We start from the raw sequence: 24,097 nt of genomic DNA on the forward strand, positions 1-24,097 counted from the left end.
AGACTATTGAATGCTGAAAATGAACTGAGAGTTGATGGGGAAGGGGGAGGGGGGAAAAGAGGTGGTGGTGATGGAGGAGGGCACTTATGGGGAAGAGCACTGGGTGTTGTATGGAAACCAATGTGACAATAAACTATTAAAAAAGTAAAATAAGGAAGGAAAGTCTTTATTTTGGGTATGGAGAAACTTACAAAGAAAGTGTACTTAAAAGTTTGATTTTTATAACTATCAAAAAGCAAAGAGAAGAATATCGTTCAGCATTGAAAAGAAATGAAATTGTGGTAGATGCTACAACATGGATGAACCTTGAAACCATTTTGCTGAGCTAAATAAGCTAGACACAAAGGGGCAAACATGGTATAATTCCAGTTAGATGAAACATCTATTTGAACAATCACACTCATAGAGGAAAGTAGAATAATAGTTACCAGAGGCAGGGGCAGGGAATAATGGAGAGTTACTGTTTAATGGGTGCAGGATTTCAGTTTGGGATGATAGACAGTTCCTTGAGAGGGATGGTGTTGATGGTTGCACAACAATGTGAGTGACTTAACGTCACTGAATTGTATACTTGAAAATGGTTAAAATGACAATTTTTACATTACATATACTTTACTGTAAGTTTTTAATGTAAAGAGTATCTGTTGAATAAAAATGTTTTGGGGAACCATCACTATTTGTTTAGGACTTTTAGGGTATATGTGTGCATTTAGGACTAACTGTACCCCTGACCTTGACCTTCAGTCCTCAAAGAACTCATTGATTGATCTTTCATCCTTCTGCACAGTGGCCATGCACCTGAACTTTTGTGGAGCAATGGGTACCAAAACAGATGATGAAGGTCAGTCTTTAGGAGAGTCTAGGCTCTAAAGGCAATGCAGAGAATATCAGACCCTGAGCACTTTCCTAAGGGACCATAAAAACAATGCTCCTCAAGTCTGTACCACTCCCTTCCATTTGGAAAAACCCATGTGACAAACCAAATCTGTACTTGAATTTTGCAATGGATGGAAGTTTGTTGTTAAAGTTTTCTACCCATATGGACCCGAATGCTCCAGTGGGAAAATCTGACTTCATTTATGAAGAAGCAGAAGTAAACACTCTTTTCTCAGATAGAGGAACTGTTAAAGCTAAACATGGTGCAATAAACTTGACTCTCCTGAGAGTCCTAGGTCTACACAGCTACATTTCTGCAAGAATACAACCAAACTACTGTCCCCCAGAGTGGCTCATGCAGTTGCTACTGGTGATGCATGTTTTGCATAATCATGGTAGGTTCTGTGCCTGCAGCTTTTCTCCAGGCTAGAACATACCTAACTGGTGACTACTTTTGACTTACTAGAAACGAGATCACCTAGGAAGTAGTCGTGCTTTGTAGAATGGGTTGATCTCTTTCCAGTTAGGTCCTATGATTCCTCAAAGGTAAGAACGTTAAAAGTAAAGGCCTGAACACCTAGCTCAACACTGAGACTTTAACTAGCCCTTTCTCTGGAAGACATTCTGTCCCAGCACCCTTTTAAGGTTCTGTCCCTGTGATGGCAGAATCTGAGTTGTCTTCTTTGAGTTGATCCCATGATGCAGTGTTGAGTTCCGCATTTTCTAGGTTAGTGTGCCATTTCACAGGGTGTGCCAGATTGAATAGGAAGTAAACAATAGTGGGTTTTCTACCTTTCCCATTTTATTAAATTCTTCTGGGGCTTTTGTGACAATGGAGGATGCTCGGACCCCACAATCGTCAGATTGCCACCTTGAAGCTCTCTCAAGGTCTCACTTCCAGCAAGTCTCATGACAGGGAAAGATTCAACAAGCTTTTTCTACCAAATTCCTTTTCCCAAATAAGATATTTGGGGGGGGGGGAGCACAGAAATAGAAATAGAGTAGGTGTTTAAGGGCTTCCAGCTAGAGTTGGAATGAGCATCTGGATTCTTCTAAGTATACAGGTGGACAGGTGTTTTTGCTCTGGGATTCCGTTATTTAGCAGAGCATTGGTTCCTGGAAGGCCCAGGTACACATGATTTTATTATCTGCCTCAGCGAATCCCACATCTGCTCTGGGCTCTATCGGTAAAGGACGGTAGGATCAGATCCTAACTGGAGAGCTCAGTGGTGAAACACACGACTTCAGAGAAGGACCACGACTCAGGACTCAGCTACAGTGCTCTGGGACAAGTGACCTCTCGTGTTCTTTCCTACTCTGTGAAATTAGTACCTACTTCACAGCAGTGTGAAAGTTAAATGAGCTACTCTACAAAGTGCTTAGAACAATTCCTGGCACGTAGGCAACTCTGAGTGTAGCTCTATTGCAATTACTGTGTAAACTAATTTAGGATTCTCGTCATTGTTTGCTCACCATCTTGGAGACACTTTAGCCAGCAAGTTGTATGATTAACTGTGTGTTACTATCAACCACTGGTACTGGGAGCAGGCTCTTTGTTTGCGTTGCACAGGCATCCAAATGCATTACTGTCTGTCCAGTGTCAGGATTCACCGTCGTCAAATTTGCAGTTTGCTGATTAGACTATTCACTTTTTCTCAAAATGGAATGTTGCACATTTCTTCCATTGTGTCTTTTCATTTTTTTCTCTTACTAATGCAATTACCTAAATTCATAGTATCACTTCCATTGAGTTTGGTTATAAAAAGAATTCAACAAAATATAATAAATACAAAAGAGCATTTAATGTAATTACGTAAAATGATCTTTAGTGTGCTGTTCTGCTGCACGTGGGGAGATCCTAACCTGGATTCCTCATTCGTAAGGCCGGGTAAAAATCTGTTTGGCTACCACTGTGGCATGCTTTTAAGTCTCCAATAACACGTTACCCATGAATTTCGTTGGCGACAGAGAAATGCTCTACAGAAGTAAGGCCGACAGAAGCCCTGACGGACTCTGACCCAGCACAGTCCTGAAGCCCGGACGGAAACATTGCCTTAAAACCACACATTTTCCTCTCCCAGTGATTAAATTTGTATCTTGTCTTTTATAATGCATTAATACCTTCTTGGTATTTTGCTGTGTGTCGCAGTAACTATTTCTTTGGTTACAGTGTTTTAAAGAAGGTTGTTAAAAATCAAATCTAGTGGAAGACTTCTGAGCAGACAGAATAATTCTACTAAATGTCAAATAATTTTGAATTATTTTTTTTACCTTAATCTCTTTTCACTCGAAATAGGAGATCAGTGCAGTTAATTATCGAACTATCCAAGCCTCACACTTTGGAACCGACAAGATGACCCGTATCAACATACCCGGATGGAAAACAGATGGAAAATGGCAACAAGACATGTGCAATGTATGATGTGCATACACTCTTCTTGTACTGGGCTAAGCTGTTTGATGAATGGGTGTGTACTTCACATAAATTAGTACATTTTCATGGAAATTCCTCCATTATTCAGTTACTCACATTGTCCTGGTCGCAAGGCCCCAGTGAATTATCCATTTCCCATTTATGCCCACTTATTATGAATTGTATAGATTAAAAAGGGAGCATATTTTTTATAATTAGTCTCTGATAAATTCTCACTTTTGACAAAAGATTGAATACTACGATAAATTTCTCACTTAAGGGAAAAAAATTTCCAGGTTCACTCCAAGAAATTAGTTTTCCTCTCGGATACTCAAGATTAATAGACTGCTAACATAGTAAGCGATTATTTATAAGACCATATAGTACAGCAGTGTCAGGATGCCTGAATTCATACCATGGTTCTACTTACTAAGATCCTGCACAAGTTTAATTAATCTGTTTGTGCTTCAGATTCCTTCTCTGTAAATGGGGAAGAAATATACTGATATATGTAAAAGGCTTGGGATGGGGCCTAGCACATAGTAGGTTTTCAGTACCTGGTAGTGTTTTTTCCTATTATGGAATGCATTGTTCAGTGACTTTGCTTTGCTTGAATTCTCATTTCTTAAATACTTATAATAAATCTTTGTGCCAGGTGCTACTCAAAGTGGAAGACGCGAACTGCATTAACCTAGACTGGATTAATGGTTCCCTAGAATACATCCACGCCGTAAACAATCTCCGCGTGGTCGGTGCCGAGGTGGCATATTTTATCGATGTTCTCATGGTAAGAAAAGTTGAGTGGTAAATGTTACCTAATGTTTATTTATTTTCAAGAGAGAGAGAGAGAGAGAGAGAGACAAAGCGTGAGGTGGGGAGGGAGGCAGGGAGAGAGGGAGGCACAGAATTCGACGCAGGCTCCAAGCTCTCCCCACAGAGCCTGATGCAGGGCTCGGACTCACGTGAGATGGTGACCTGAGCCAAAGTTGGATGTTTAACCAACTGAGCCACCCATGTGCCCCTAATGATTTAAAAAAATAAATAAATAAAATTATGTTTAATTGGTTTTGCATCAGAACACCAAGAATTTGGGTCAATTTTATGGCTTTTTTTTCATTATCTTACACAAGTTCTGAACAAGTGGGGTACTAAAAGCATTCCTGTGGTGACTAGAAGAGGGAAATTACTTCTTGGGAAAGAAGTGCCTGTGGTTCTGCAAAGTGCCACTTGGTGGCAGTGTCCCTTCACAGGCTCTTCACCAAATGCTTCCCCACCCCCACCCCAGGGTGGCTTCCTGGGTCAGCTTGTAGGACCCTCTCATGCTGGTTAGTTTTCGTTGCATTGTAAACCTATCGTTAATGATTCTAAACTGTTCCCATCTTATGAATGTTATTTGTTTATAATGTGAAATACATTTTCCCTACAGAGATTGGGTTCTATGGCAGTGACTTAGGTCTTTAGTCCAGTCCAGGCACAACGACCTATATGTTTTCTAAAAGAATCAAATAGACTTTGCTATTTATGAGGGATATACCCTGAGACATTTATAAGTCTCTGAATGCTTTACCTTAATGGAAAGTAATTTCCCACCATAAAATGCAGTGAAGTGAAATCTAAAGATTAATGACCCTTTCAGACTCTTAAGGAAGGTTCATTCATTCACTCCACAAGGATTTTTCTCTGCACTTGCTGTGGGCTGGGCACTGTTCTAGTCACTGAAAGTACACGGCGAGTGAGACAGTGTTCCTACTCTGACAAAGTGTGGGGACAATATTATGAACAGCCCAAGGCAGTAGGGTGGAGAGAGACTGAAGCAGCCGCTAACTTAGATGGGCGGCCATGGGACGTGACTTTGGAACCCACAGTGAGGAATCAGGGAGCCAAGTACTCACCTCTGCTTGACACTGCTTGTCAACTCTTCCTGCTGTCAAGGGAGACCGGGGCACCAGGAGATACTTAGAATGGGTCCTTGTACCCAAAGGATGCAGCCAGTTTCATCTCCTCTTCAGAGAAAAAAAACGCATCTTAAACTTTTGTGAATTTTTTGTTGATTCTGAGGACTGAGCCGTGGGCTTTCTTAGGTCCAGGAAACAAGTTGTAGTGGCCTGTAGGAGAGGAAGTGTTTGCTGAACTGAAGGGGAAAACATTTGCTGAGCTAAATGTTCAGTAAATTGATGGAGACAGGAGGCGAAGGCTGAGGGCAAGGAGGGCTGATCTCAGATACCAGGCTGTGGAGGGAGCCCAGGACAGGAAGTGGAGATTTCAAAGGGTGACAGCGGCAGAGGAAGGGGTTCCCTAAGGACCCGGAGACATCCTGGGCAGCCATTCACGTGCAAACCAGAGAGGAAATACCCTTTATACAGGAGCCCATATTATTGTCATTACTGTCATTATTTTCCATTACCGGGAAAATAAAAAATGGGACATTTGATCAAATGACACGTTTATCCAAGTGAAGGTGATCGCTTGATATTCACTATTATCTTGAAGAGAAATCGAAGCTTAGATGAAACTAAAAATGCTGCTCCTTTGTTCCTTTTTAAGTTGAGTGTGTGTGTGTGTGTGTGTGTGTGTGTGTGTGTGTGTGTGTAACTCCTAGGCACATAGTCACTTTGTGAATATTCTTAAAAACCCCTCTTTGAAGACCAAAGTCATCCCAGACATTTGTCCCAGTTGCCTTCAGCTGGAGAGCTGGAGGAGACAGACACAGGGAAGGTGGGTAACAGCCTGGGTCGGACTGCATCTGGCCCGCGCTGGGAATGTGCTGGAAGGCTTGGGTCTCAGCAAGAATGGACATGGGCTGGGAGCCACGGAGGTAGCACCTGGGCTGTTCCTTTCCTGAGGACCGTGAGGCTGCTTAGCACCCAGGGAAGACCCTGACAGAAGCCATTCTTCCAAGCCTGCCCGCTGCTTTCTCCTTCATCCAGACTAGCAAGGAGATGGGTACGGGGGTCATGTTGTCACTGGACTGGTCCCCATCCTGTGTGTGACAGGGACAGTTATGCCAAGCATAGGTCAAGAACATTAAAGCCACTTTACCTGATCTTTTAAAAATATTTGTTGTTTTCTTTTAAACCCCTACCAGAAAAAATTTGGATATTCTCCTTCAAAAGTGCACTTGATCGGCCACAGTGTGGGGGCGCACCTGGCTGGGGAAGCCGGGTCAAGGGTCCCAGGTCTTGGAAGAATAACGGGTAAGCCTGCCCTGGAGTTGGGCCTTGAATTTGCTTACACACAAAATCAAGTATCAGAAGCACCAAGGAAAGAGGCAGAAGCAGATGTAAGACAGGAGAAAAATGTGACTCAACTAAACTGGAACATAAAAGTGTCTTCAAAGCATGAGCGTGTAGGCCGACGTTCAAGAGCGTTGGCTGTGGTGTTACTCGTGGTGGCAAAGTCACGGAAGCTGTGGCGGCCATCCTGTGGAGGACGGCTGACGAACGATGACACACAAGCCACGCTTTGCAACTCCGCACCGCTAGCCAACACAGGGGATGGGTGAGGGCCCCCTGATGGTCCTGGGATGGCGTCCGTGACGCACCTGGGTCGCAGCTCACGGGGATGCTGCCTCTGTGGGACTCGTTGAAGGCCGGTGTCCGTGCTGTTTCGGTTGCTTAAATGTTGGCTGTTACTCCTGGATGTACTGTTAAGTCTAAAAACAAATTGGGGAGCCAAGTATATATAATGAGTTAGTAGGAATCAGTTTACACTGTGAATTCGGTTTTTGAGGATGATACTTAATCATATCTGTTCCTTGCACTCTGACTTCCAAACCAGTGGAGTCCGATGGATGGAGATGGAAATGTCAGCTCCAGTATCAACAAGTTGGGCTGGCCTCTCTCCCCTCTGCCTTCCCAACCAACACTCGGTCAGCTAGCTAGTGAACCGAGAGGTCATGAACTGAGCAGAAGTCAAGAGTCTGACATTTAACCTACCAAGCCACCAGGTGCCCCTAAATGATAGATTTTTAAGACACCCATACGTTGAAACTTCTGTTGCCTCTCCTCCAGAGAGATGCTAGGACCAGAAGCCCAGGCTCCTGTCTCCCCTGCTATATGCCTGTCCTCCGATCAATAGAGTCTGAGGTGTCTCTGCTCTATTTGGATACATCTCTATAGGGCTCTTGACTTCATCAGAAGTTTGTAACTAACCAGTAATTAATTACACACTAAACAAACAGGCAGCCAGACAGACTTCCTAGAGTTGAAGATAGATTATGAGGCAAATAAATGCGCCACTTGTCACACACGCCGCATTTCCACAGCCATAGCTCTGCTCCAGGTCCTCCCCAGGCTAGGATCCGGTCTCCATTTTGCAGCAAAATGGTTTTGCTGTAAAATACAGACAGATCTCCCCTTTTGCAAGCTCGTAAGAGCTTCCCACTGCCAACCGGGTGACTGACGTCCAGACCCCTTCCCATGGCTCAGACCACACCTGGCTCGTGATTACAGGGCTGTCTTCACCTTTCACCCAGTTCTGAAGCTCTACACACTCTTGCTCAAAAATCAGTTCACTGTATAGGTTCCCCGATGTGCTTACCTGCCTCACCTGGAGGCCATGGAAAGTCTCTTACCCCGGGGGTGCTGCTGACCCCTCTGTACCCTGGCGGACTCTGCTGGGCCCTCAGACCTCTGCTCGCATTTCCCATCTCCAGCGGAAGCATGCCCCCATTTGCCAAGACTGGTTTACATGTCACCTCCCTGTGTCTGTCTAATAGCTATGCTCACCTCTCTCTCTGCACTGAGCAGACTGGATCAGGGCGCCTTCCTCACCAGATGGAAAGCTCCTGGAGGACAAGGCTAGGCCTTATTCCTTGTATCCAATTGCTGAACTTGGCACTTACTAAGTGCTTGATAAATCATTGTCAGATGTGTAAATGAGAGGACATGTGAATGGTCATAACCTCTTAGGGACCTCTAGATAGCTTCCCTTTATCTTTATTAGACATTTGAACAGGAGACAGTGGGCTGATGGTCTAGACACCTGGGCTCTTAGTCTATTTTGCTTCCAATATATGGTGACCTTGTCAAGTCACTGCACTTCCCTTGGCTTCAAGCTTTTCATCTGTAATATAATGAAGTGAAACTAAGTGAGCCATAGCTGGAAACTAGAATTCTATTATTTTAAGTGTGTTGCTTTGTAGATTCATGTTTACATATTGAAGAGCTCTTATCTTTTATTTTTATTTATATTTTTACATGCAGATGTTGCTTTTGAGATCATCTGCAATCCATAACCTTAATTAGGTATATGATAGTCCATGTACAGACCCTAGAGTAGCCTCTTTGACTTTTCTGACTTTATTGGCTGTTTTGCCATTGTCTAGATACGGCCTTACTTGTATATAGGAATATGATATTGTAATATATAGAGACCTGCATTTATATGCTTAATTTGTATACCTATCCTTTGTCTGGGGTGGTGTTTGACCTATATCAACCATATAGGATAGAATACCTTGCCCTCACCATCTGTCCTTCCAAAACAACACTATCCCGTGAACTCTTGTATAGTACATGTTTTGGCTTAAAAGACATTATGCTTTCTCCCAGGGTTGGACCCGGCTGGGCCATATTTCCACAACACTCCAAAGGAAGTAAGGCTGGACCCCTCGGATGCCGACTTTGTCGATGTTATTCATACAAATGCAGTTCGCTTACTCTTTGAGTTTGGTAAGTTTTAAAAACAAACAGAAACTAGACTGAAGAATGGAGAAGAATTTTAAAGCACTTATCCTGCTTTTAACCATTTCAGGTGCTGGAACTATTAATGCTTGTGGTCACCTTGACTTTTACCCAAATGGAGGGAAGCACATGCCAGGATGTGGAGACTTAATTACACCTTTATTTAACTTGGATTTCAATGCTTATAAAGAAGGTAAATCGCTTTCTAAAATATGAAGCTGGCTTTGGATAGGATCCACACTCTTTTGCACATAATATAATATGAAAATATATGTTAGTGTAAAACACGGTTACACGTATGAAGCTCCCACTAGTGAGCTCTGCAAGATCAGTGTCAGTGTCTTAGGTATTCTCATATCCCCAGCCCCTATCAGAATATCTAGCATATTGTAGTCACTTGGTTTAAACAAGGAGGATGTATTCATTCATTTGACAAATATGTATCAAGAGTGCCTACTATGTGTGAGGCATTATTGCAGGGTGCCTACTATGCACGAGGCATTATTCCAGGAACAGCAGATGTAAGAGTGAATATGAAAGGCAAAAACCCTACCCTGATGGAGCTAATGTTATAATTTTCTAGAAAAACAATAAAAGAGTAAGGAGACAAAGCAAAGTGTAGAATGGAATATGAGGCATTGGTGATAATAGCGGTCGAGTGGGGAAAGGAGATTTTTGATAGGGTGGCCAGGGAGCCCTTACTGACAAGATGGCCTAAAGGAGTTAGCCATGTGGATACCTGGGGGAAAGGCATTCGGGGCCAATGGGTGGGGGACAGCAAGTGTAAAGGGCCTATGGCAGGAGCCTGCCTGGGAAGTTCATGGCAGTGAGGAGCCAGTCAGGGCTGGAGTGAATTGAGAGAGGAGAATTGTAGCCATGAGGTTGGAAAAGGAACAGGTGCAGAGGGAGATAATGCAGTGCTTTATAAACCCTAGGAGAGATTTCAGCTTTTACTCAACTGAGATGGGGGCCTTGGGAGGATTTTGAGCAGAGGAGAGATACGGTGTGACTTACTTTTTAACAGAATCACTATTGATCACAAATTACATTAATCACACCTTAAACAAATAGTATATAACCCTTTATAGTAGTTTCTAGTAACAGTAATATCTATAGAGCACTTTGTAGTAAGACACCAAAAATTATTATTTGGGAATTTCATTATTCTCCAGATCAATACATCACCATCATGTAAATAATGAAACATATCATACAATAACACATAAAGTACACAATAGTAGGATGTATGATGATGTGATAATAAATTGATGACCCTACATATCTCACCATCTGATTCCATGTGGTCAGACTATCTAGGTGATGTAATTATTTCATCTTCCAATTGGCTGGCGTAGTGCAAAGAAACACAGATCATGACACTGAGCGTAGCTTGAATTTCCTCTTCTCTAGAGACAAATTGAAAAGTTTTAATATCTGTTCGGAAAAGTAAATGTGATTAGAAGTCTGTATTTGCAATGTCTTTTGAAGGAAAGAAACAAGTGGTGAATTAGATATTCAAAATGAGAAATCCAATACCATCTAGAAGAGATCAGCAAAATTCAGGCAAATAAGGCCTGTTATAAAACTTGTCTTCTTATTTTCCATATTGTGACTTAAAACCCTTTCTATTAGGATAAAATATAGATTGTAATATTTCTTTATATCACTATATATATATATATATATATATATATATATATATATATACACACACACACACAGGACATTTGAAATTCTATAAAGAATTACATCAAGTAAAATACATTCATCACAAGCTATCATTTTAAGACATTATAAAATTCCCTACAGCTTTATTTAAGTTTGTGTATCATTCATGTTATGATTTAGATGAGTTTTAAGACATAAGCTATTCTATTTTACATTATATTTGTTACTAAGAAATAATTTACTTTTAATATTTATGTTTTCTTATATGATAATGAACATCTTGTCTAAATCACAATTAATCATGAGTATAAATTTGAACATAAAAAGACCTGATGTAAGAGAAGTCCCTGTTAAAAAAAAAAAAGATGATGCCAAGTATCGATCTCTGCTTTCTGAAATTACCCTGTCTCAATTATCTACTCCATGATAAAGCATAATGGCTTAAAAGAACAATGGTTTTATTGCCTATTGTTCTGAGTGTCAAGATTCCAGCGGAGTTCTGCAGAGTTTGCTTTGTGAAGTGAGTCATGTGATTGCATCCAGCTGGGGGCTACGCTGGATTAATCTACGTGGGAAGGTCCAACATGGTCTTCCATATCTGGAGTCTCAGTACTGGTTCTTCTCTCGAAGTGGTTTGTTATTGTTCAGGGCCTTTCTTTCCAGCCAATTAATCAGGATTTCTTAACATCTTGCAAAAGCAAAAGTGGATGCTAGAAGGTTGCTTAAGACAGAGGTCCTGAACTTGCACAGGGTCAATTCCTCCATGTTCTGTTGGTCAAAGCAAATCACAAGACTAGCCTGTAATACGGGGTGGGGGGACTGTGAAAAATTAATGGCTCCTTGTTCTTGAAACGAAGAATGGTAACCTGATACTGCAAAAAGGTGAGAAACTGAAAAAGAGTGATTCATTGGAAGCCACTATTGTAGAATAACGATCTACTGTATATACTAAAACAAAATCTAGTTCTTCAAAGATCAACCAAGCTGTGTAGAAGAATAGTCCATGCCAGACCCTAAAAATGTTGCTGTACAAGATAAAGAGCATAAATGACTAGAATACTATGGTAACTTCAGAATGCACAAATGTATTTAGGTATGCCTTCATTATTGCAACAATCTTAACTATTAATGGCAATAATGTCATGCCTGACAATGACAAAACTAACTTCTATTTAGCATTCTTCATAATACCTCTCACCTGTCACACCTGGAAATTCAGCTGAAGCTGTGTTTGGTTAATGTTGTTAGCTGTTTTGCGATTGAAGAGCAGGGAGTTCAACCTTCCTGCAGAAACAGAGAGAGAGAGAGAGAGCACTAACTGGTCTAAGGTAGAGATGTGTGCACAAGAATACCTAAGGCTTTACATCAAAGATCCAGGAAGTATGGAAGATGTTGGTATCCGAACACGGAGTCATCTGTGTTTGCATTTGTTTATCTACCCTGCTTGAAAGTCCCTTGAGAGTCACACAAAGAACTCTTTGATACAGAGAAAATGATACATAATAGATAAATATTGCACAATATCCAAGCCTACACACAAGATCTGGCTGTCTAGACCTCCCAACTCAAGAATCTGTTGTTGCTTTTTTAAGTTACTTTTCTAAGAAATGGTTCACATGATCAGTTATCAGTTAATCAGTTTATTGCTCTCTATTAATTGGAAATTGTCTTCACAGACGTGGCTTCCTTCTTTGAATGCGACCATGCCCGAAGTCATCGCTTTTATATTGAAAGCATCCTCAATCCTGATGCATTTATTGCTTATCCTTGTAGATCCTACAAATCTTTTAAAGCAGTAAGTAAAGCATTTTGCAGTGGAACTTAATTAGCAAGTCTGTTTTTGAAGCACGATCGGCCAACTAAAAATTAGTGCTTTGAGTATGTGGCAAAAAATACATCTGCCATTTTGGGAAATAATAGATTCTTTCTCTGTGCAGAGTACTGAACAGTATCTGGATGGCTGAAGGGCTTAAATAAGTAAACCACCTATTTGTATTCTGGTTGTTTCAGCTCTTTTGAAGATTATATCCAGGTTTGCTTTTGGGGCCATTTGTTATGCGGTAATTAGATGCTACTGTGTAACAGCCATAAGTCCGGGGCAAAAATTTTCTGTGTATATATTTTAAATGTCATCTTCAAAGATGCCCTGAGAAGGCTGAACCAATCAATAGCTACAACGAAACATATTACTATTTACTTGGAACATGAAAATTATTTTATTAAAATTTAATTATTTATACAGAGCAGAGCGAAGGCGCAGATAGCTCACAGGAGTTCCACACAGATCAATAAGGGACAAAATACCAAATCTGATTTTGCTAGAATCATAAAGCGAATGGTGCCAGATCTGAGTTAAATGTATTTTTCATTTGGTTATCACTATGAAAAGGAGAAAGAAAATCTATTTTGTAGTGAAAAGTGCAAAAGATTTTCTTTCTGATGCTTTAGAGACCTAATTCCCTGTTTTATCAGGGTAGAAAAATGTGGGGCTTCCAGCTGAAGTTTATTGTAAGTAATAGCACTTTGTGACTAAGTGCAGTGTTAGACAGGAATAAGCATTTCCCTGGTCTTACAGAGCAAGGTGATGGGGTGTCCTCAGGCCACCTTCTCGGTCTCCCCAGCGGGTTCTGATTCATGGCACGTCCATGAAGCTTGTGAGCCAAACACTGACATTTCCCCAGGGACCTCATCCTACCCACTTCCTCTCCTTCCGGCCCCAGATGCTGCTCTGAGTGCTGAAGGGATCTTGACATTTAGTATACTGAAGGCAGGTGGAAGAGATGCTCAGAATCACTGTATATTCAGAGATAATGGGGCACAGTCTGTGACATTGGAGCAGTTTAGGCTCCTGTGCCACATGGATGCTAATTATGGCTACAAACTAGAGAACACGGAGTCAATGTCCTTGATGTGTTTTATTGTGCTTCTTACCCAAACAGTCATAAACATGAGGTGAGATGAAATTAAATAAATAGAACAGAATAAAATAAAATAAAAAAATAGGCATTCTAGTACAAGGTTCACATTCTTGCTCCATCGCTTATTAGACACACAACATTGGACGAATTAAATTTAATTTCTCTGTACTTCAGTTTCCTCATCTGTTAAATAGAGAGACTGAAAGCACTAGAATAATAAAGAGAACTTGTAAGGACTAATTGAGTTAAAGGCACATAAAATACTTAAAAAGTGGCTGACACATGGTAAGTGCTTAATAAATATGACCCCTTTTATTATTGTTAGAATGTTTCTTCATTAAAAATAGAGTTTTACATGGGATATTTTACTATCATCCTAGCCTAAATGTCCATGTTTCATAAATCTGAACGTTCAAACCCTAAAATAACAAATATTCAAATGCCACTACCCAGATTTTCTTAAGTTAACATTTTGTTAGTTTTGCTTTAGATTTCAAAACTTACAGATGAAAGTGAACTACCTAAGTATTCCCTTCACACCCTCTCCTAACACAGGGTTTGAAATGAATCTGATATTATATCAAATAAATAGTATTATACTGTATCTTTCTGGATTTACTTTTTTGTTTGTTAAATTTTATAAATTTGAGATCTGGGGGCACCTGGATGGCTCAATCGATTGAGCGGATTGAGCGACTGGCTTCGGATCAGGTCAGGATCTCATGGCTCATGAGCTGGAGCCCTGCATTGGAGCCTGTGTCCTCTTCTGTCTCTGCCCCTCCCCCACTTGTGCATGCCTGCCTGTGCTCACTCTCTCGCTCTCTCTCTCAAAAATAAACACTAATAATGTTTAACATAAAATAAAATATATTTGAGATCTACGTTAATATATGTAGATCTAATGTATTTATTTTACAGAAATCAGCCACAATTTTTTTATTCATTCCCCTACTAATGGGCATTTTGGTTGTTTCCAATTTTTCTTATTAAAAGCAATTCTGTAGTAAACACTCCTGTCTGTCTGCTAGTGGGCTTGTGTGGAAGTTGCTTTACGGAATGTAATACAAGTGAAATTGTCAAAGTGTATGTGCATTTCTGTCTTTATTAGATATTACCAAATTGCTGTCTGCCATACCTGTCCATTTATATTCCCAACAGGAGCAAATGAGAATCCCACACTCCGTGTCTTCCCTACTACTTGATGTCGCCATTTTTAAAAATTTTTACAAATCTGCTGAATATGAAATTGTATGTCGATTTAATTAGCACATCCCTGACACCTAGTAAGATTGAGCATAGTTATTGACTATTTGGTTTCTCTCTTCTATGGATTATCTATTCATATCATTTATTTATGTTTCTAATAGGCATTTTCTCCCTCTATTACTTTTGTTTTATTTGGTTTTGTTTTTGAAAACAATCAGATGGCCTGTTAGGCAACTTAGTCATTTTTTCCCCAGATGTTTATTTATTTTTGAGATAGAGAGAAAGGGCATGCGTGTTTAGGGGAGGAGCAGAAGTGGTGGGGGACAGAGTATCCAAAGCAGGTTCCGTGCTTCAGTCTCGGATGCAGAGCTCTAACTCACTAACCATGAGATCATGACTTGAGCCAAAATCTGATGCTTAACTGACTGAGCCACCCTGGTGCCCCAACAGCTTAGTCATTTTGAAATGCATGTGCTTTATTTAAATTTCAAGGATTTACTGTAGTTTAATAATATATTAGGAGTTTATTGAAGGTCAACATTTCTAATTATATTTCTGACTACCTCTTATTTTCTGTCACCAGGGAAATTGCTTCCATTGTCCCAAAGAAGGTTGCCCAACAATGGGTCATTTTGCTGATAGATTTCACCTCAAAAGTACGCAGTCTAAGAGAGTGTATTATTTTTTAAACACAGGGACTCTTTCCCCATTTGCCCGTAAGTATCAGGGCTCAGTTTTATTGTAATGCTTTAAGGTACTTATCTTTAAAAATTCAACAGTTTTTACTGAGTGTCTACTAAATAACTGGGCATTGTGCCAGACTCTGAGGATCCAATGAGGAGTCTACTGGGGAGGGTCAATCCCGAGTAATAAGTGTTCTGTTGGGAGACATACAAGGGAGGAACCTCCACAACGAAGCCAAGGGAGCTTTCTGAGGGAAAGTAAATTCTACGCTGACTCTTGAAAGATGAGTAAGAGGGAAAAGGAAATGGGAGTATTCCAGTCAGAAGGAACTACACATGTCAGTGCCTTGAGGTGCGAGAGAGCCAAATCAGAAAGAAGACTTCCTCAACAGGACTGGAGAGACCAGGAGGGGAATAATATGAGATGAGGCAGGAGAAGTAAATTAAATCAAATAATGAAATTGCATGTCATGTGGGGAGTTTGGACTTTGTCTAGGAACTAATAGAAAGCCACCGAAGGATATTAAGATGATCAGACTGGTTTCTTAAAAAATCATTCTGGTTGCTACATGGATTCGAAGAAGAAGAGATAGAGGCAGAATGGCCTGTTAGAACAAGTGTTGCCTCACCACCATGTGAGGTGATGGGTGTGTTAACTAACCTGATAGTGGTAATCCTTTCACAATACATGCATATCATTATATCACAATGGCCACCCACACAGTGTTATATGTCAGTTATGTGTCAGTAAAGCTGGACAGAAAGGGAGGAGAAGCGGAGCGAGGCCAGAGATGGTTGGGAGGCAGAATCACAAAGGAACTTGGTGAATGGATTTGAGGGATGCAGAAGGTCAGGAAGTCAAGGATGATTCTGGCTAGCTGGACAATGTTCCATTCAGCGAACTGGATAACACAGAAAGAAAGGCTGGCTTGGAGGAAGTAGGTGGGCTCCGTCTCTAACTCATTAGGTTTTGAGATGCCTTGAGATGTGGGGGCGTGTGTGCCCATGAGGCAGTGAGAGGAATGGGTCACCGAACTGGTCTACAGATAGAGATGTGGGCGATCCCTGTGTAGAGACGGCAATCAGGGCTGTGGAGGTGGATGATGTAATTACCTAAGGAAAACGTGTCAAATGAGAAGAAAGAGAGCAGAGAAAGAGAACCCACAAAGGAGAGTAAAGAATGGCAGAGAGAGAAGGTAAACCGATGTGGGGAGCAGTAAAAGGGAGGGAGAAAAGAAAAGACAGTGAGGAATGGAAGATGCATCCCCCAAAACACTTAAAGGTCAGATGAGAGGGGGGCCCAAAGGGCTCATGGGACGAAGCACTAATGGTGTCACTGGGAACATGGGGCGAGTTGTCTCAGTGACGATGTGGCCATGAGATGGGCTGAGGAGGGAAGGAGAACTCTGACAATTATTAACTCAGGAACTGAAAACTCTCTCTAGTAGGATCGCCCCCCCTTTCAGACATTTCCAAACAATTTTTGGAAGAATTGCATTTTTTAAATGTGTTGTTAAACATACAACAATTTCAGGATTCACAATGAAAGATCTGTTTCATTCTAGATTTTTTTTTAAAGTAATGCTTGGCCACTGGCAAGGGGATTTATCCTGTGGACAGGCTTCGTGCTGTCCCAGACCTGCTCTAAATAAACAGGCATTCTGAACTCAGAGCCCTGCGGGAGAGGAAGGGCCGACCCACTTGGCTTCTCATTATAAAAGCACATACCCTCTTGCCTGATAGGTGTTTGAGATTTGTTCTGGATTAGTGGCCAAACCACGGCCAATAAAAACCTGGCTGTGGAAAGTATACGTGCTACAGAATACAAATTTAATAGATGAAAGGAAACACACACATCCATCTTAAAAAGTCATAAAAATGCCTAGAAAATTAAAGAATTTTCCTTAAAGAGTATCATTCCACTGTTTACTTTTGTAAAATGAAAATACGCACATTTATATGTACCTTTAAAGGCAGTTTTTCACCCAATTCACTCAAGCTACATAAAGTTGTCTTTTTTCATGAACACAAACAGCCTCATTTCAGGGCTGAAAGTTGAATTCACATCCAAGTGCTTGGAAGGTCATGATTTTCTCATGTTTTCCCCTCTCTATTTTCTCTCTCTCTTTTTTTTTATTTCCAGGTTGGAGTCACAAATTATCTGTCAAACTCAACGGAAACAACTTCACCCAAGGAAGCGTGTTTCTCCGTGTTGGTGGAACAACTGGAAAAACAGGGGTGTTTGTGATAGCCAGGTAGGCCAGGGCCAAGGGCGAGGACGCGGCAGGTGGCACAGGGCTGGGCATTTGTGAATGAGCGGCTCATTCAGCAGCTCGGTCCCTTCCTGCAGCAGAACGGCACAGGCTGGCATGCCACACCTGCCTTTTCTTTTCATGTTTGCCAGATATAAAATAGAAATCATGGTATCCGTGTTCTCCATGGCTCCAACTTGAAACAGAAAATGTTGGAAAGTGATGGCATAAAATTACAGACCTAGACAATAAAGCAAGTGGACAATTAAACAAGATATATTGTTAATTCAGTCCATTAATATCATACAGATCTGAGCATATGTTTTCATTTGTGTAGATTCAAATCACTTATGGAATAGGACACATATATAAATTTCCAGATTTCTAAGAAGCTGAGGAGTACACACAGATACAGGACATGTGTTGGGACAGTCAAAGGTGGGAAAAATTCAATAGAGATGTTCACTGTGGACCTTTGGCTGAAGTCCCCTTTGATCTTGAGTTTTCCTTAAGCTTTCCTTTGGTCAACCTTAGTATTTTTGCTTAACATATTTCACTTTTGTCGGTTAATTCTGTAATCCATTTCTGAATTAACATTATGCATGCTAACTAGATGCTACCCTTTGGTAAACCAATGAATAGATTCGATTTTTGCCTCTCTGCTTTGCATCATCTTCAAATAGTGGGCAGAGGCATGAAAAACAGAGATTTTGTGGTTATTTTGCCAGTGGAAGGATGCATCAGATTAATCACTCCGGCAGTTTGTGCCCGTCATCTTGCCTTAAGCAGCTGCCTGTACATATGGGTTCAGTTGGTGATCATCTGGACCCTGGCCAATGCACCGTCTCCAGCCCACCCTTCAAGCTCTGTCTCCCACCATTTGACTTTGTTCATCTTCAGCTCAGCCACATTACCCTGACTGCACTCCCCAACATTAACTAGATCCTACCTTTTCCTCTCTTCCTGACTTCACCCATGCTGTTCCTTTGTTCCAAATACTGTTCCCTGTCTTAGCAGATCTCATTTCCACTTGTTCTTCATGTCCCCATTAAGCCAGTCCTCTGAGAGCAGTTCAATACAATCATGTACTTGTGGCTCTGAGGCCCACAGGATATTGCCTAACGCTGGACAATTCAAGCTCTGCAGAAAGGCCCCTGACCTGTGGCAGGTAGGACAAATAGGTGTTCTTGCCCCCTTAACAATGTATAGGAATATTTGCACATCTCTGCATTTCTTTTGCAAATCTCTAAAGAAGCTATTTGTCATCTTGCTGTGTAGTCACCCGATCCTCTTTAAGGACAATTCAGCATTTCTGGTTCACAGTAGATGTCTCATCTTGAAATGAAGTCAACTAAATGCATTTCCCTACTACCTATTCCTAGGTTTTAGTCAAGTGTCAAGAGTCTGGCCCCTTTTAGTCATTTGGGCTTCTAATGACACTGTTAGGAAGTATTGGACAGACGGTTCACAATGAGTGAAGACAGTTCAGGGAGCAACAGGAAGATTAGCCTTAAGAATTTGGAAAAAAAAAAAAAGCTGCTTTCTGGTAATTAAGTCAATTAATTCTACATGAAATGGACTAAGCCAGGCCCTAGGAACAGCAACATTCATTCATTCACTCAACAAACATTTGAATGCCCACTGTGTGCCAGGAATTGCTGAGGATTCAGCCACAGGTCCTATTCTTGTGGAACCTATCTTCCAGTTTTAGGACACAGGCAATAAATGAACAAAGGAAGAGGGAAACAACAGGAATAAGGAAATCTCATCTGGTCTAATTTGGGGTTGGATTAGATGTGCCCTGTGCCTCAAAATAATCCACTTTTCTCTGTTCTATTGCCATGCTCACCAAAACAGCTTTTGTTGACTCGTTTGGTTACCTGATCCTTTTTTTCCAGATGAGGAAGTTACCAGGGAAAGAGTTGGAATATTAGTAAAGAGAAAGCACTTCCCCACTGTGAACTGAAAGATCAGTTTTCTGTGAATTTAGCTCCTCCTTGAGAGTTTGATCATTTCCTGGTGTCAATAAAATCTGGTTCCTGACACTATAAAGCCAAGACCAGACCTTTCATTACAGAGATCCCATCAAGATGATGTCTCTCCAGGCACCCCCGAAAACATGAACTAGTCAAGTCTTCCTTTTCCCTCACCCTTCCTTCAAGCTTCAGACCCATGCTATTCCAAGTTGCTGATCAATATGAACAAAAAGAATGAATCTCCTACAAGCAAATGTCAGCAAATGCAATTTTCTGTTTCATGATACCATAAATGTTGTTTCATTACACCATCAAGAATACCCAAGGCAATCTTTTGAGTCTTATTTTTCTGTTTACAGTGGAACACTTAAGCCAGGCATGACTTATACAAAATTAATTGATGCAGATGTTAATGTTGGAGATGTTACAAATATTGAGTTCGTTTGGAAGAAACATGTGTTTGGACCCTCTGAGAATAAGTTGGGAGCAGAAATGGTGATAGATGTATCTGGGAAATATGGATATGAGTAAGTATTACTTTTTCCTTTGTTTAAATTTTAATGGTATCAGAAACCTATATATCATTTGAAATTTGCAACTAGCATACAAAGTTTTACATCTTGAAATGTTATAATTAAAAAGACAATTATTTAAGAAACCAATACTGTATTTGCAAAAGTGTTTACAAAATAATAATTACTTATTAAAATAAATCTACCATGTCCCTTTTTCCCCTTAAAATCATATTAGTATCCTTTTTTTCCTTGTTAAATTTTCCAGATCTGCCTTCTGCAGCCAGGACATTATGGGTCCCAGTGTTGTCCAGATCCTGAAACCATGCCCATCTCAGATACAGTTTTGATGGATTTACTTAATGCGAGCGTGAAAGAATCTCCTTCTAGTTGGTATCTGAACCAAGCATGAATGAGATAGAAAAGTACAATTGGTGTTTTCTATGGAAGATGTTTTTCTCTTTGATAAACTTTGAAAGTGCCTTAAAAACAGGCTGAATCCTAGGACAGAGTATAGTATGGTGATCTGAAAAAATCGGAGTACCAGGGACAAAATATAGCCATGTGGGAATTTCCCTGAATGAGAAGAGGAGATGCCCACGGCTGGTGGAATAAATTCACTGGGCAGAAGCGAGACTCTGGATGAGTATTCGAAGTACATTTTAAGTATTTCCAGGTCAAATAATCATTGTTCTAAAATGATTTAAAGAATATTTATTCTGTTGTTAAATCTTGCTAAGATAACTTGTGATGATAGTTCATGATATATAGTGACGAGAACCCTGTGGGTTGATATACTTTTGTATTAATAACGAAAACCGATGAGAGTACATTCTATTTCCAAGTTGCTCCTTGGTCTTCAGGTGTATGTGAAGTAAAAGAGATGTGGGGGCTCATCTGTGATGTGTACACCAGTTAGCATTAGGCCCTCAGGGTCGTCAGCCTCTTCTCTAGAAGCCCCGCAGCCAGGGAGAATTACTCCTCTCTGGGCCTTGACCGTTCCATAGAAAATTTGCATGTAGCCTAAAGGCAGCATTTCATTTGTAAAGCACTTAACTATCTCTTGGTGTTTGTAATAATAATACTGTAATGTTTAAATGTATCAATTTAAAAAAAAAATTTTGCTTCAGTCTTTTGTAATTCAGTTGTCCTTATCCAGTGCAAATGAAAGCTGAACGTTTTTATTTGCTCTGTTTTCTAACGGGTTCAGTGGTTAGCCCGCTGCACCGTATACTACAAATGTTGCCAAAAAGAAATGACGACAGGTCCTCTGCAGAAGTTTTCTTCATTCTCTTTGCTGCCTTGCTGTCACATGAACCTCAAGAAGAGGCCCCGGATGTACTTAAACTTGTGTTGTGGCCGAAAGGAGAGAACAAAGCGGGGTGGGCTCTTTCCCATTGTGCCAAGCAGCTAGCCCACTGATTGGAACGCAAGGCTCCCTGGAAGGAGGGAAGGAGGGAAGGAGGGGCAGACACATTTGGCACCATCTGGTTGGTTGTCTACTCTCTGGTGGGCGTGTCAACCCTAGGCCTCGGCCAGGCAGGGGCAGGGTGGCCGCCTCCACAGGAGAGGCCGAGCCCTCCTGCCGCCCACCCAGCTCGCCTTGGCAGCCTGGCGGTAGAGTCAGCCCCATGGCTCTGGGGGCAGAAACCTTCCTGCCAAAGCAGCTGTCCCGAGCCTGCGCTGTTCTCTGCTCAGCCTTTCTCTCTTTCAAAAAGGGCTTGGCCACCAGCAGCAAGAGTTACGGATCAAGTCACAGCATGAGGCCCTGTGAGTCCCGGCCTGCCTCCTTGCCCAGGAGGCCTCTTGACTGCTTCCTTCTAAGTATGAAAAGACAAAGGAGAACCAATTAACTTCCAGAAACCCTATTTTAATAAAGTGCAAACTTTACATTCCATAGAACTTACTCTCTGCCCCCCCCCCCCCGCATTATTAGAATGCTGTGAGGATGAAAAGTTGTGCGTGGACTATGTAGGCAAAGGGATTCTGAAAGTTTAGAGTGACAGCATTATTTTCTGAGTGTATTGTTTGTTCCCTAGGAAAACACTAAAAGAAAAAAAAAAATGACTCCCTTTTTCGCTGAGTGCCCTGCGTTACGGTAACTTAGTATTTTGAGCCAGCGGATGTTGGTGCACGGAGTGTCAGGAAATTCTTCTGCTCCTTGAGAGAACTGCCATTAATGCTGAAGAATGACTTCCAATCCACTGAGCCATTTACGCCCTCCACCCTCATTGCTGTTGATTCACTCAGACCTCATCATCATGTCATCCCAAATGCCCACCTTGTTACTGTGAGGGTCCCCTGGCTGACCACAACTGGGTCCCTTCAGGCTCACTAACTGACATTCTCAGACCTCCTGGTGACTTCTGATCCATTTCCATTACCCATCTCCTTTCTCAAAATCTACCAACCAGATCATTTCCTTTCATACCTGGTTTAAATTGCCTGATAATTTAGTTTAGTAATAATACCTACAGTGCCCTAAACCCCATCTCTTTTTTTTTGTATCCTATTAAGGAAACCTTCTACCTAAATGCACCAAGATTTCCTTTCTCTAGGCCAGCACCCGGACAGTTTTGTCCTTCCTATATCAGGAAGGCTGATATAACGATAAATCAGTCATCAACAGTCTTGAAATTCTACCTATTACTTTTTGGTTAATGTCTATTTTATACCTCCTATCCTGAACTCTCCCCTGTTATCAGAGAGCAAATCTCCCCTCTTTATTTATTTGTTTGTTTGTTTGTTTTTTAGAAAGAGAGAAAACGAGTGGGAGAAAGGGGCAAAGGAAGAGACAGAATCCCAAGCAGGTTCCAGGCTCAGCACTGAGCCTGATGCAGGGCTCAATCTCATGACCTTGGGATCATGACCTGAGCCCAAATTACGAGTCAGATGCTCCACTGAGCCACCCAGGCATCCCTCTCTTCTTTTTGATCCACATCTATCAACTACCTACATCTGCATCTATTTCATCCTGTTTTGCTCCAGTAAGGAACTGCTGCCTCTTCTCCCACTCAAGGTCAATGCCTACCCCATGCATTGACTCTCACCTCTCCTGCTTTCCTGGGGACACTTTGCTATTGATTACATTCTCCTTCTTTTGAATATGCAACCTCTCATTGCATCAGATTTTTAAAAGTCTAGGTCTCTCAATGGGGGAAAAATTGTGTTCAACCCTAAATTGCCCTTTATTCCCATCTGACCCCAGAATGACTTTCCCTTGACATTCCCAGCAACCGCCAATCACTAAGTTGAATAGAAAATCTTACCCATTTAGTCCATCCTTCAGCAGAATTCAACACTGTTGTCAACTTCCCCCTGCGCACTTACTTCTTAAAATTAAAAAAATATATATTTTTGCTTTTTACTTTTCACTGTAGAAACTTTCAGATATTTACAGCGGCCGAGAAGTTGGTTAAATAGAACCCCCAGGCTCTTGTCAAATAGTTTAACGATTTGCAAATTTTGCTAGTTAATGAGTGTGTACACAAGCACACACTCCCTGTTTTTGTTGTGTTTGTTTTTGCTGGAATAATTTAAACCAAATTCCAAGCATAATCCTATTTCCTCCATTTATACTTCAAATTGTTTAGCATTGCTACAATATCCATTTTATAAAAATTTAACAGTAATCATTTTTAAATGTACTGCAGATTAACTGAAAAAATTAACAGTAATTCCTTAAGATCATCTTATACTGAGATAGTTTTTAAGTTTCCAAGATTGCCTGAAAAACGTCTTTGGGCAGTGGGTTTGTTTAAACTGGGAACCAAGGAAAATCCAAATACTGCCTCTGTTGACTTGTCCCAAGTCTCTTCTCCCCTGTGACACTTCCTCCTTCCCCTTCTTGCACACGCGTTATTAAACAAACCAGGTCACCTGTCTGTACTTTTTCTCACAGTTTACTGA

The 24,097-nt window shown here is 41.1% G+C and overlaps 1 protein-coding gene across 1 annotated transcript in view; it reads left to right on the plus strand.

The window, feature by feature from the left end:
* Nucleotides 1–20,932, plus strand: part of PNLIPRP3 (pancreatic lipase related protein 3) — a 24,835-nt gene extending 3,903 nt beyond the window's left edge. The window contains exons 3-12 of the mRNA XM_029920448.1: nt 3,173–3,292; nt 3,945–4,076; nt 6,375–6,483; nt 8,842–8,961; nt 9,044–9,166; nt 12,318–12,436; nt 15,349–15,481; nt 17,592–17,703; nt 20,036–20,203; nt 20,457–20,932. Of these exons, the coding sequence (XP_029776308.1) occupies nt 3,173–3,292; nt 3,945–4,076; nt 6,375–6,483; nt 8,842–8,961; nt 9,044–9,166; nt 12,318–12,436; nt 15,349–15,481; nt 17,592–17,703; nt 20,036–20,203; nt 20,457–20,538 (1,218 nt within the window). The 3' untranslated portion in view covers nt 20,539–20,932. The remainder of the gene's footprint in view (nt 1–3,172; nt 3,293–3,944; nt 4,077–6,374; nt 6,484–8,841; nt 8,962–9,043; nt 9,167–12,317; nt 12,437–15,348; nt 15,482–17,591; nt 17,704–20,035; nt 20,204–20,456) is intronic.
* The last annotated feature ends 3,165 nt before the right edge of the window (nt 20,933–24,097 follow it).

Source organism: Suricata suricatta, chromosome 2 (genome assembly GCF_006229205.1).
Source record: "Suricata suricatta isolate VVHF042 chromosome 2, meerkat_22Aug2017_6uvM2_HiC, whole genome shotgun sequence".
Taxonomy (NCBI): Eukaryota; Metazoa; Chordata; class Mammalia; order Carnivora; family Herpestidae; genus Suricata; species Suricata suricatta.